This window comes from Eriocheir sinensis, unplaced genomic scaffold (genome assembly GCF_024679095.1).
Source record: "Eriocheir sinensis breed Jianghai 21 unplaced genomic scaffold, ASM2467909v1 Scaffold147, whole genome shotgun sequence".
In the NCBI taxonomy this organism is placed as follows: domain Eukaryota; kingdom Metazoa; phylum Arthropoda; class Malacostraca; order Decapoda; family Varunidae; genus Eriocheir; species Eriocheir sinensis.
Genome location: NW_026110817.1, coordinates 400,057 through 414,726, shown reverse-complemented (window position 1 = coordinate 414,726; position 14,670 = coordinate 400,057). Strand labels below are relative to the sequence as shown.

General features: G+C 43.6%; 1 protein-coding gene across 1 annotated transcript in view; it reads right to left on the bottom strand.

The window, feature by feature from the left end:
* Positions 1-14,420, bottom strand: part of LOC126990161 (serine/threonine-protein kinase 11-interacting protein-like) — a 48,698-nt gene extending 34,278 nt beyond the window's left edge. The window contains 8 exon segments of the mRNA XM_050848713.1: positions 2,478-2,700; positions 3,537-3,730; positions 4,297-4,474; positions 5,325-5,429; positions 6,284-6,474; positions 7,672-7,848; positions 8,244-8,393; positions 14,259-14,420. Coding sequence (XP_050704670.1) covers positions 2,478-2,700; positions 3,537-3,730; positions 4,297-4,474; positions 5,325-5,429; positions 6,284-6,474; positions 7,672-7,848; positions 8,244-8,346 — 1,171 coding nt within the window. The 5' untranslated portion in view covers positions 8,347-8,393; positions 14,259-14,420.
* Between the last annotated feature and the right edge of the window lie 250 nt (positions 14,421-14,670).

Genomic DNA, 14,670 nt, shown 5'->3' with positions numbered 1-14,670 from the left:
GTTCTCGACTCGGACAATTTTTGACAATTCATGCAAATTAAGTGTACTGGAAAAACCAATTAAAAAGTGAATGATTGCATAGTTCTTACAACTATAATGTACCATATGTGAGATAAAGCCATGGAAAAGGCTGGAAATGGGTGTTTGCCACGGCTAAATATCGAGTGATTTTTGTGTTTTATTGATGGAAGTGAATTATTTTTAGCATTAATATGTGCCCCCCATTAGTGTTTACTTCTCCAAATTGAAATATTTAACCTAGGCCAATTGTTTATATTTTTTACGAATTTTTAAAAAAATGATGTGCGTGGTCTCGACTCGGACAGTGTGCACGTGATGTCCGAGTCGAGAACACGGAGGTATAAGAAGGATTTTTTTTTTTTTTTAAATGACTCTGTCAATCACTCTCATTTTAACCTAAAACCAATATTAATACTATATATTAACATACGAAAGAAAAAAGGCGTAGTTTTAAGGAATTCAGTTACCTTTTTTTTTATCATATATATTTTTTTATTACATTGATATTTTGCTACCAATTGTTTTATTCCACCTTTCAGTGTCATGTTCTGGATGTTCTTAGTAAGAAAAAATATAAAACATTGGTGTAAGTGTGTTTTTGGTGGACCAAAACATCCGTCCGGGTTGAGACCACAACCCCGTCCGGGTCGTGAACACGCGGTCTCGACCCGGACAGAGAATTCTGGATTTTAAAAACGGCTGTAAAACCAATACTATGATATCTACAGATATGAAACTCATAGCATAAGATGGGGAATTAGTTAAGCTTTCTTTTAAGCACAAAATCTCTCCTGTAGCTCAATAACTTTTTTTTTTATGAATATTATTCACTTTACTGTCCGGGTCTTGAACACATCACCCTAGATATAGATATAGATATAGATATAGATATACACATACATATACAGTCGTCCCTCACATAGTACGGTTTCGGTTTTATACGGATTGTCACAATTTTTTTTTTAGGATTTTTAAATTTCCTGCTCATCGCACCAAATAGCCATGACGTGAATGGCAACACTGTTCTACCCATGGAGGTAGAATTGGTGGAGTCGACATCAGCCCAATTAAGTGAATCCACCAAACTGTCATTTTTAGGGCCACAAGATTGTGGAAACCTGCCAGGTGTCAGGTGTCGTCAGGTCAGGCTCCCCCTTAATGGGTTCGGCCAGGCTTTTCTCACCCGTGTATCCCTCATCTTCCGGCCCTAAAAATGACAGTTCGGCGGCTTTACCTCAATGAATGGGATTATCGGCCCAGACTGCCACCCATGCGCATCTCCTCAGTCCATGTGTGTGCACATCAGGAATAATGTTTTACCAGATTGAAACGTATGCGCTTTCCTTAAGTCCATGTGTGCACAGCCTAAAATACGCTTCTCCATTACCATATAACATGAATGTGGGACCCAAGAGACAAACCAGAACACTTGCTGTAAGCACCCCAAAGTGTTCGAGAAAGCTGTTCACCTTGCAGAAGAATTCAAATTTAGGAGAAGTTACGTTTTCGTATGAGTTAAGTTGCGGTAGGGAAAGCATACCACTTGAATCCGAGTCCCACCTGGCTCAGCTTCTACTCGCTGGCCAAAGTTGCCAGCTATGCATTTTCTGCCGTAGTGTTACCACACTGGGCAACGGACCCATCCTGGCAGCGCTCCCTTCCACATTGTCAACGAGCGGACCTTGTCATACACTCACACTCTATCTTACTCTCTACCATAGTCTCTATTGCTGTCTAAATCATACTTGAAATAAGATACGAAATGGTAATTGTGGAGATTGACTCCGTGCCTCCAAAATACGGCATTACGCCTCCCTCTTATATACGTAGTTAAGGGACACATTTAAACTACTGCAACCGAACTTTAAATAACCTGACCTCTAATGGGGGGGCTTCACCCCCCTCGATCCCCCCAGCGTGGTAACAATGCACTGTGACTGCAGCAGAAAATGCAAAACTGGTAACTGAGCCAGGTGGGAGCTAGATTCCATAGGAGTGCCCAGGAGTGTTTCTAGGGGGGACACTAATTTTATACGGATTTTCGAATAGTACGGGGGTCCTGGGTCCCTAACCCCCGTACTATTTGAGGGACGATTGTATATATATATATATATATATATATATATATATATATATATATATATATATATATATATATATATATATATATATATATATATATATATATATCTCATTGATCTATTAACTGAATCTATCTAACCAAATATTAATCAAACTTCTACTCTAATGAAATAAAAATAAATAATAATAATAACAACAAATAAGTCAACTTCAAACAAACACAAACAAACACATCATTCCTTTAACAATCCATCTAAATATTAATTTCAAACCCAACAAACATCAATATTATTTTTTATCATCAATCAACTTCAAAGACCCCAAAAAAGAACCAATCAACACAAGTAAACATCAACAAAAGGAAAATCACTTACCACACCCACTCCTGCACTGCACCTCCTGGTGGGTGAGGGACGAGGAAGCCTGCTGCTGCTGCTGTTCGCCGTTCCCTTGGTGTTGATGGGGGGGCAAGGAGGGGGCGGACTGAAGGGGAGTGATGGGGAGGGGAGATGGGGTGGTGGGGAGGTCAGGCGGGGAGGAGAGGCTGCCTATCAACATCTGTTCTTGTAGGGAGAGAGGCAGGCTGTCTAGGATGAACTGTGTGTGTGTGTGTGTGTGTGTGTGTGTGTGTGTTGGGGGCCGATGGGATGGGGAGAGGAAGGGAAGGGAAGGGAAGGGAAAGGAAGGGAAGAGAAGGGAAGGGAAGGGAAAGGAAGGGTAGGGAAAGGAAGGGAAGGAGGAGAAGAAAGGAAAGGAAGGGAAGGGAAAGGAGGAAAAGATGAGAGAAAAGGAAGGAGAGAGAGAGGAAGGGAAGAAATGAGAGGGAAAGGAAGAGAAGGAAGGGAAGAAGAGAAAGGAAGAAATAGGGAAGGAGGAACGGGACGGGAAAGGAAGGGATGGGGCGAAAAAAGTGCATGGATTAGAACAGAAAATCTCTCTCTCTCTCTCTCTCTCTCTCTCTCTCTCTCTCTCTCTCTCTCTCACCCTTCTCTACCCTTTCTTTCTCTTCCCTTCTCTTTCTTTCCCTTCCCTTCCCTTTCTTTCCCCAAATCCTCCCTTTCCCTTCCCCCTCCCCCCCCAGCCTCTCTCTCTCTCTCTCTCTCTCTCTCTCTCTCTCTCTCTCTCTCTCTCTCTCTCTCTCTCTCTCTCTCTCTCTCTCTCTCTTCCCTACCCTTACTTTCCCTTTCTTTCTCTTCCCTTCCTTTCCTTCCCTTTCTTTCCCCAAATCCTCCCTTCCCTTCCCTTCCTTTCCTTTCTTTTCCTTTCCCTTCCCTTCCCTTCCTTTCCCCAAATCCTCCCTTCCCCTCCCTTCCTTTCCTTTCCTTTCCCTTCCCTTCCTTTCCCCAAATCCTCCCTTCTCTTCCCTTCCTTTCCCCAAATCCTCCCTTTCCCTTCCCTTCTTCCCTCTCCCTTCCCCCTCCCCCCAAGCCTACCTCTCCAACATGAATGGCAGGATGCAGCAGGGTGACGGTTGATCTGCGGTAGGCCAGGTCACAGGTCACAGGGTTGCCAGCCAGGGCGAGCGACCTGAGGCGGGGCAGGGCAGCCAGGGCAACCAGGTCAGGTCGGGTCGCCAGGAAGTTGTGGGAGAGATTGACCTCCTCCAGCCCTGTCATGACCTGCAGACCTGAGAGACAGATAGATAGATAGATGGATAGATATAGATAGACACTGTTAGCTAATAAATAGAGGTGATAGATACACAGACAGATAAAGTGATAGAGACAGAAATAATTAGATAGATAGATAGATATGAGGTTTGACTGATAGATAAACAGATAAACAGGCAAATAGACAGTTACATACATATATGGATAGATAGTTACATATATGGATTAGAAAAAAGAAAGAAAAAATGGATAAACATATATAACCTAATCTCTCTCTCTCTCTCTCTCTCTCTCTCTCTGTCTCTTCCTCCCCCTCCCTTACCCCTCTCTTTCTCCCTCCCTCCCTTCTTCTCCCTCTCTCTTTCCTCCTCCTCCTCTTCTCCCACTCACCCCAGAACACACACACACACACACACACACTCTTCCTTCTCCTCCCTTCCCTTACCCTTCCTTCCCTCCTTTCTTACCCTACCTTTCTTCTTCTCTTACTCCCTTTCCTTCCCTCTCAAAAAAAAAAAAAAATAAATAAATAAAAATCTCCCTCCCCCCTCCACCCCTTCTGCCCCCTCTCATCCTAACTCACCCTTGAGGTCCTTCAGTTCATTATGGGAGGCCAGCAGCACCAGGAGGGCGGGGGAGGAGGTGGGGGGGAGGTGGGGGAGGGCCGCCAGGTGGTTGTGGCTCACGTCCAGGTACGCTAACGAGGGGAGGTGTCGCAGGTGGCTCACGTCCGTTAGTCCGCAGTGGCTGATGTCGAGAACCTGTGGGGGGGGGGGGGGGGGGGGAAGAAGGAGTAAGAGAATGGGAGAGGGAGGGAAGGGGGAGGGAAGGGGAAGGGTAGGACAGAGGAGAAAAGGAAAGGAAGGAATAAGGAAGGGAAGAGAATGAAGGGTTAGGAAGGGAAGGAAAGGAAAGAGGAGGAAGGAAGAGGAGGAGGGAAAGGGAAGGGAAACAGAAGGGGAGGAGAGAAAGAGAGAGAGGAAAAAAGGAAAGGTAGAAATAGGGAAGGGAAGAGAATGAAGGGTTAGGAAGGGAAGGAAAGGAAGGAGGAGGAAAAAGAAGAAGTGTTGACAGTAAGGAGAAAGGGAAGAGTGGAGAGAAAGGAGTAGAGAAGATTACAAAAGGAAGAAGGGGGAAGGGAAGGAAGGAAGGGATGGGAAGGGTAGGGAGTGGCAGGGAAGGAAGAAAGGATGGGAATTGGAGAGACAGGAAGGAAGGGATGGGAAGGGTAGGGAAGAAGAAAGGATGGGACAGGAAGGAAGAAAGGAAGGAAGGGTAAAACAGAGGAAAAAAAAAGAAAGGGAAGGTAAAGGAAGGAAGGAGAAAGGGAGGAAAGGAGGAAGGAAGGGATGGATGGAGGAAGAAGGGAAGGAAGGAAGGAGGAAAAGAAAGGACAAAGAGAAGGGAAGGTATAGGAAGGAAAGGAGGGAAGGGACAGAAAGAAATAGGAAGGAAGGAGAAAGGGAGGAGAGGAAGAAGGAAGGAAGGAAGGAGGGAGGAAAAGAAGAGAAAAAGGAGAAAAGAAAAAATATATTAGTAATCAATCAATAACAACAACAATAATAATAACAATCTGAGAAAATAAACAAACTCTCTCTCTCTCTCTCTCACCTTCAAGTTGGGCAGCAGCTTGAGAGAGTCGTCAAGGCATCCTTCTTGCAGAGCGTTGTGGGACAGGATGGCCTCAAGCAGGTGCTCCCACACAAACTCTCCTGCCTGAGGGGGGATAGAAAGGGGAGGAAGGAAGGGGGGGTTAGAATGCGCATAAGAAAAGGTAGATAGGTATCATACACACACACACACACACACACAGGTAAGAATTAGGCTATATATGTACACAGATCTACAAATACACACACACTGACATATGCACACACACACACAGTAAGTTAGTTAGTTAGTTTACACACACACACACACACACACACACACACACACACACACACACACACACACACACACAGGCCCGGTAGCTCAGTGGTTAGAGCGTCTGCCTCACAACCAGAAGGACCAGGGTTCGATTCCCCGTCCAGGTGAAGATAAGTTGGGTTTATCTTCTTTCACGTGTAGCCCCTGTTCACCCAGCAGTGAGTAGGTACACAACATCAGGCAAGGAGTTGTGACCTCGTTGTCGCAGTGTGTTGTGTGTGAGTGGTCTCAGTCCTACCCAAAGATCGGTCACTGACCTCCGAGCTCCTTCCGTAGGGGAACGGCTGGCTGTCTCGAGAGACCCGCAGTATACCAAGAGGTGAATTACACACACACACACACACACACACACACACACACAGATCTTCAAACACACACTCACACACTGACATACGCATTCACACACAGTTAGTTTACGCACACATGCATGTCCAAACGCAACTTAAAAAAATAAAATAATAAAGTAAACAAATAAAATAACTATACAAACTAAGGTAGTAATAAACAGAACTAATAACGACAAATAAATCAGCGGCCTTTTTTTTCTGTTTATTTTTTCCTTCGCGTTACTTCCTTCACTGTAAAAAAAATATATATAAATAAATAAAAATAAATAAATACCCCCCTCTCCCTTCACCCACCTGGTCAGCCCCACACTCCACAAAGATCTGGGTGAGGGCAGAGAGGCTGCGGGTGACCACCAGGCGCCGCAGCTGTGACCGCAGGGCCTGGAGTGCTCTGAGCCGGGTGATGGGGACGCCGCTCACCTCCAGGGAGTGCAGGCTGCGGAAACACCTCAGGCTGACCTGCTGGTGCTGCTGCTGGGTCTGGTCTGGGGGGGTGAGAGGTTAGGTTAAGTTAGGTCAAGTCAAGTTAGGTTAGGTTAGGTTACCCCTTCCTTCCTATCTCTTCCTGTCCCTTCCCTTTCCTTTTCATCTCTCTTCCCCTTCCTATCTTTCTTCCCTCCCTGCCACTTCCTATACTCTTTCCATCCCTTCCTTCTGTTCCCTTCCCCCTTCTTGTTCCTTCCCTTTTGTTATCTTCTCTACCCATTCTTCCTCTCTGCTCATCTCTTCCTCCCCCTTTCCCTCCCTCCTTACTTTAACAGATTAGGTGAGGGTAGGTTAGGTTAGGTTAGGTTAGGTTAGGTTAGGTTAGATTAGATTAGGTTGTCAGGTTAGGTTAGGTTAAATTAGGTGCAGGTAGGTTAGGTTAGACAAGATTTGGCTAGGGTAAGAAGTAAAAAAATGGGAAAAAGAAGTAAATTTGCAGAAATGTTAAAAAGAAATAATGGGAAACCAAATCAAAGCAACACACACACACACACACACACACACACACACACACACACACACACACACCATTCATTATTCTTTACAACACACACTACATTAGTTTAGCATATATCAGGTTAGGTTCGACTGGGCTACATTAGATAAAATTTGTCTAGAGGATAGATTCATCGAAATGCTAGGTTAAGTTAGGTTAGGTAAGCTGATCTCAGTTGATAAGGTTAGGTTAGATTAGTTCAGATTAAATGATATAAGGTTAGATTAGGTTATTTTAGATTGGATAAGATTTTGATAGGATATTGCATTAGGTTACAATCACCATCCACCTCCAGCCATTACAATAGTACCCCCCATCCCAACCATTACAATAGTACCCCCTGACCCAGCCATTACAATAATACCCCCCATCCCCACCCACCCCTCCCCCACCATTGTCTAACTATCGTACCCAGAGCCTGCCTCGTATTTACCGATTTCTCAGCCATAGATATTGCCAATAAACACCAATAATTAACTACTTTAACGCTAACTATATATGAAGGCAGTTATTGGGGTCAAGGAGGCAGTTTTTGGGTCGGAAATCGGCAGATATAGGAGGCTTAGTACGACAATTCTTTACTGTTATCTATTATGGGAGCGGCGATTAGCGAGCTTTTTTAAATTTTTTTATTCACTCATTTTGTTGCCCTTGAGCCGTCTCCTTTGTAAAAAAAAAAAAAAAAAAATGCTGCTCTCACCTCTCCTGGGCCACAGTCTGAGTCCCGCCACTTTCTGCAGGAGGTCGTAGGTCATCTGGAGGTGCGGGATGGCGGGGTGCTGGCGGTGGTTGGGCGGCAGGACGTGGAAGTGGGTGTGCCGCTCCATCTCCAGGATCAGCGAGAAGGCCTCCTGCACCTCCGCTAGTGTTTGTGTGTCTGGGGGTGGAGGGCGGAGTGACTGGAGTGTTGGGGTGGAGTGGAGTGGAGGGGGGAGGGGGACAAAAGGTAGGGTCAAGGGCGAGAGGGGAATAAAAATAATAGAGACCGACAGTTAGAAGAGGAGGAGGAGGAGGAGGAAGAAGGCAAAGAACAAATGAGGAGGAAGACAAAAGAATGACATGGGGAGGAGGAGGAGGAGGAGGAGGGGGGGAAGACAATGAAGAAATAGGAGACAGAGGAGGAAATGGAGGAAGAAAACAAAAAAAATAAGGAAGATGGTAATAATAAAATACTGTGTTTCTTTGCTCCAATAACTAACAAAATAAACAATCACCAGATCATACCACTGCCGCACCCCCAACACAACCTTCCTCCTCCCACCGTCAACTTACCAAGGGCGAGATGGTGGTGGTGGTGGAGGAGGAGGTGGGCGGACTGCTTGAGGGCCAGGGAGAGCCGGCACACACGCTCCAGGGCCTCCTCCTTCATGGCCATGGCTGCGGGGCTGTTAGTTTACTCTCTGGAGCTTGTCTGGGGTCAGTCTGTGAGGATGAAAAACAAAGGTGTGTGTAATGAAAACCTACCTGCACGTACCTATGTTTTAACCCGTCTTCTGCGATTGGCACAGATTTGGCCTTCACTGGTAGCCTGGTACTGTAGGGTAAGGTGGGGTAAGATGCCCCCCTGGGGTGAAAGGCCCCCCCTTGGTTTTGTCTTTCTTTCTTTTCTCAACCAGTCACATGATCAAGTAGGCAACGCCAACTCTCTGTGCTCACAGGAACTACTGGAGTAAATAATGGACAGTTGCTCTGGCCACAAGGGGACATTTCTTCTTTTTGACTAATTTCTTGTATGTTTTCAGTGATTTTAATGATACCTAATTAACGACAAAGAACTGTAGAGTTAGCCTGATGGCTATGGATACTTGCTCTAAGATGTCTAGACCATATTGCATGTGATTATACTCTCCCTACTTACTTGTAGGAAAGATGGTGACATTTTGTGTATATATGAGTTGTCAGGATAAGAAGTCCCCTGTGCCTTTGGGGTAAGTTGCCCACAGGGAGGCCTTTTACCCCACATGTGGGCCTTTTACCCCATTATCAGCAACAAAGAAAAAAACTCCATCTCCAGCTTCGTCTGATGAGGATGAATGGCCTTGTTTGGTGTGTGGGGAACCATTTGCTAATAGCAGACTTTCAGAAAAATGGGTCCAATGTCGGGGTTGTAGAAATTGGTCACATGAAGAATGCACAACTGGAGTAGGCCTAGATATGTATGTAAGTCAAAACTGCAAGTCTGATTAGGCATTACAGTATTGCTAAAAATAAAAAAAATAGCAATACTGTAATGTCTAATCAGACTCGCAGTTTTGACATACATACAGATCTAGGCCTACTCCAGTTGTGCATTCTGCATGTTTAAGTTTTTGAAAGGCATCCATAAGTGAACACTTTTGAGTTTGAGACTATAAGGAAGTTGGTGTTTTTAACTGTTTCATATATCAATACTCAACAGAAAGGACATATTTTATCAAATTAATTGAACATTTAGTTCCATATATTTTTCATGAAAGGAGATGTTCCTTTTGTTACAAAAATTCAGAAGAAAGGGAAGCTAGTCTAATATTACTAGTCTCTAAGAAGGGGATACCTTTTAGAAAATTAATTAATTGTTTAGTTTTACATTCTATTCATTAGGAGACACAAATTTGACTGTGTTCCTATATTTCACATCGAGAGATTTATAGGGTATAGTTTTCAAAAAGGGAATATATTTTATATTTTTATAATGTGAAAAAATATTTTCCTTATGTTTCTGTGAGTTTTATTATTGTAAACCAGAGTGGGGTAAAAGGCCTACACGGTGGGCTTCTTACCCCACATGCGGAGTAAGAAGCCCCCTTTTATATTTTTTTTTAAATTGTCATTATAATAAAGTCAAAATCATAATGAGTGGATATAATATATATCATAGATAGGCCTTAGCCTAAGCTTTCAACAGAACTTTTTTTCAAAATTCTATTGCAAAAAATGTGGCTACAACAGGCAATCTCCCTTAAGGGGGGCAACTTACCCCACCTTACTCTAACATATAGTCCCCGGTCTTTCTCTGTGGTGGATAGTGGAGTGCTTCCCATGTGGTATTGATTGGTATGCTGGATTTTGCCTTCTCTGGTAGCCTGGTAACATACACTCCCAGGTATTTCTCTGTCTCTGTGGTGGATAGTGGAGTGTTTCCCATGTGGTATTGATTGGTATGGTGGATTTTGCCTTGACTGGTAGTCTGGTAACATACACTCCCAGGTCTTTCTCTGCCTCTGTGGTGGATAGTGGAGTGTTTCCCATGTGGTATTAGTGTGCTGGATTTTGCCTTCACTGGTAGCCTGGTAACATACACTCCCAGGTCCTTCTCTGCCTCTGTGGTGGATAGTGGAGTGTTTCCCAAGTGATATTGGTATGCTGGATTTCCCCTCCCAAGGTGCAGGACTTTACATTTTTCTTCAATGAATTGTAGCAGCCACTTTTTGTTCCATTCCTGTAGCTTGGTGATGTCTTCTTGTACGAAGTCCGCAGTCAAGGGGTGAAGTTGATAATTCAGGACACTCTTCAAGGCGTGACACCTTTATTCCATGGGTCATCTCCTCTGATCTTGCTGGTCTGTTTGATTCCTGGCCACAGTAAAGTTTATTCCCTCTATGGCTGTCTGTTTCTACACATTTCCTGGACTGCCTGCTGCTAAGGGAGGTAATGTGAGGTTGATTCATTGATTTGCTTGGGTTAGGTTACCTTTGTGCTATTGTAGGCATAGAGGTTAGATGCAAAAGGGGGGTGCAGGGGGTTTGACAGATAAAATAGAAGGGAGGTTAGGGGAGCAAGCCATCTGGATTTTTGTACGGCATTAATTCTTCTAAATGACCCACCACAGCTAATGCCCCAGCTACTTATCAGGCCCCAGTGTGTTGATGATCCCTCCCCCCACACACCTGCACACACACGCTTACACACAACCTACAGGATGATGCAAAATATAAGGGTATCATTCCATTTTATGTACAAAGAAATGAAGAAAATAATAACAACAATGATAAGACCAAAGCTTGAATATGCTGCAGTTGTATGGTCACCTCACAAAAAGAAGGATATCAGAAAGTTAGAAAGGATACAGAGAACTGCAACTAAAATGGTCCCAGAACTCTCGAATATAACGTATGAAGACAGACTGAAGGAGATGGACTTGACAACACTGGAACAAAGAAGGGAGAGAGGAGATCTGATCACACTGTATAAGTTGGTAAATAAGTTTGATGAGGTGGATAGAGATGATTTCTTCTGAACTGCGAGAATGCAGGGGCTGAGAGGACATAGGAAGAAACTTAATAAAGGAACCTGTTTGAGTGACTTTAAAAATATAGTTTTCCACATCATAGTGTTAACACATGGAACAGCTTGCGGGAAGAGATGGTGGAGGCGGGCAGTGTCCAACAAACGAAGGAAAGGCTGGATGAATGTAGATATGGAGACGGGACTATTAGAGCTTAGCTCGGGCCCGGTAGACTACAAATAGGTAAATAGGTCTACAAATAGGTAAATACACACACTCACCAAAATTAAAATAAGGAGCAAGTAAAACAAGAACAAAAATAAGACTAAGAAGTATGAGAAGAGGAATAAGAAGTATATTTGCAAAAAGTAGAAGTTTAAAAGGAAACATGAGAAAGCAAATCACACACACACACACACACATATACACACACACACACACACACACACACACACACACACACACACACACACACACGAAAATGAGGAAAAAGAACAAACAAAAGAAGAAAAAGAACAGGAAGAGCAAAAATAATAAGTGAAAAAAGAGGAAAAACAAGTAAATTTGCAAGTAGAAGTAAAAGTCAAAAACAAAAACAGTGAGAAATCAAGAGAGGAAACACACACAAAAAAAAATTAAGAAGAAAAAATGAGGACTATTCACAAGAGGGAAGCCTACTAATTTTGAGACACTGACTGCTATTTTTGGACAAAATATGATGCTGTTTATTATGGAGATAGTATTTTTTCTGGAAATCACTAAATGATGGACTTTTCAGTGTCTACTGTACACCCGCCACTGCAGCCGCAAAATGTCTGGCAGAGAGGTTCAACTTGCTTACTGTTTCTGTATTTCACTGCTCACAAAGATCACACATGGACAAACTAGAACAAAACCAGGCAAATTAATGTTTTTCCTGCTGTGTTTTCCCCCAGTGTGCATGTGTATTGAACAATAGAGCGACTTATTTCCGTAAGGAGGTATCTCTCACAACACCAACCCACATAGTGGATTGTCGCCGCCATGTCCCGTCCTGCGCTGCGTATTTCAGCTGCCCCACACTGCATGCCAAATAAATTTAAACTAACCAAACCTAACTTTACATGGTAAATATTGAAAATCACTACGCGCCTCCAATATTGCTCCCACGGCATTACTAGCCTTTCCAAGCTATCACATACTGTTGTGTTACTCTAGTTTTACCGTCGCATCAAACATATACTGTGTTTACAAGTGATGATAAGGAATAACAGATAATATTCCTCTCCCATTCAACAAAATTAAAACACCTGGTAGTGGGGAGAGTTATGAAGACCAGGGAAATTATGGGGTAAAAGCAGTTATTGCAATGATGCTGTCTACCTGAAATGAAGCATTTCTGTGCTGTACTTATAGCAAAAATATATATTTTGTAAATAAAGCTACCAATGGCTACCCTGTGGGCCATCGCCATGTTGATGGCGACAGTGCACATGCTCAATAAATGCACGAAACTTCTCTCTTGCTAAGGGATCGAGTGTCAAAGGAAAATCGAGTATTAAATGTAAAAGATTTTGGGGTTCAAGTAAAGTTGGTTTGAGAGGCTTTTATGTTGGTTTCATATGTGCGACGAGTATAATAGGCGTCGTGGTCAGCTGTTTCTTGGCTTATCCCTGCCCTGGTCGCCACTCATCAGTACCCTATTTAAAGAGGAGAAATGGCGGACAGACCTGGTAGACATTCTGTCCAGTAAAGGTAACGGTAAGGGGGGGGTCCAGGCGGGGCACAGCCCCCCTTGGTTAGCACGGGGGTTGAGGGGAGTGAAGCCCCCCCCGTTAGCTGTCACGTCATGAAGTTCGGTTGGAGTAGTGTAAATATGCTCCCCCCACCCAAAAACCCCGACTTCCTGCGGGTCCCCCAAGATCGTTGGGGGAAGGGGATTAATTCGGCCTTTTTCTTTACTTGTAAGTACTTCTGTCTTCATATAATGGTTAAGGGACATTTATTTAGTCCCTTAATATCGTATTTTTGATCCGCAGAGCGACTCTCAACAATTACCCTTTACATAACCTACCTAACAGGGAGGGTTGGCCCCCCTCAACCCCCCTTCCATTTGCAACGGAAGAACAATACAGCAGTGTGTTGTATGGACACAAAATACTTCATATTCTGGAATAAATATAATGGGGCTTCACCCCCCTCACCCCCTTCCATTTTCCGTAAGTCACTTGTTCCTGCACTGCATTCAGGGACCAGAAAAGAATCTATCTTGTAAATATTAACTTCACGGTAAAGATTCGTTTTAGTACCGTGCCAGTATTTCATTACCTACCTTATGAAACATCACTAGCTCTTCGTATATCTTTTCTACAAACGTTCAACAATCATGGAAACGGTTCCAACATCCTATTCAAGGACTATTTATTGATGAAAATAGGGGATAATATTCACGAAAGTGTAGTGTCCTTTGTCGGCGGCAGCGGCGACGGTGCCGCTGCCGCGGCCACAAAATAACTCACGGAGGGTTTAGGATGGGGGAACATATTTAAACTACTCCAACCAAACTTTATGACCTGCTAACGAGGGGGCTTCGTCCCCGTCAACCCCCCCTTCTAACCGCCCCCCCTGGACCCCCCCCCCACATGTATATGCGACTTATTTCTGCGAGGAGGTATTTCTCGCAACACCGGCTGCACCGCCGCTGCAGCCGCCGCCAGGGGAGGCTGCGCTTTCGTGAATATTATCCCCTATTTTCAACAATAAATAGTCCTTGAATTGGCTTTTGAAAGCATTTCCATGATTGTTGAACGTTTGTAGAAAAGATATATGAAGAGCTAGTGATGTTTCATAAGGTAGGTAATGAAATACTGGCACGGTACTAAAACGAATCTTAAGCAACTTCACCGAAGGAGGCTGCCCTCTCGTGAACATTATCTGAAAAAACAAACAAAACAACAAGAACAAGATTAAGAAATAGAAGAGGAAAAGGAAGTGAATTCAAAGATAGAAAGAAAGGTAAAACGAAAACATTGAGAAAGCAAATCAAAACAAACACACACCCTTCTTAGCAACACCCACCAAACTCTCCACACTCCATAACTCACCTTTAAGTCTTGTTCACGCCTCTTTAACCTCACAGTAGAGCTAAAACCAGAGAAACAATAACACCATGGCCGCCACGAGTCCAGGAAAGGTTAATAAGGGCAGAAAAGAACACAAATATGACCGTCCTCAGCTTCTTGTTTACCCTCCCTCTCACTCTTGGCCAGGTTCTAACGCCGTTTGCCTGGCTTCGTATCATATTTAAGCTAAACCTCCGTATATTTCCATTTTCAGAAGTACTTTATTTACGTTTTGTACATAATTTTAGTTTTTTTTAGTCTATACATGCAATGTTAAACATATATACTTAATTTTACTTCTACTATTGTTCCAAAGCTAGAGTCAAAAGGATAACTCGAACACAAGTATTATTCATAACCAAGACCATGCTTTTTATCTCAATCTCTGCCTTTT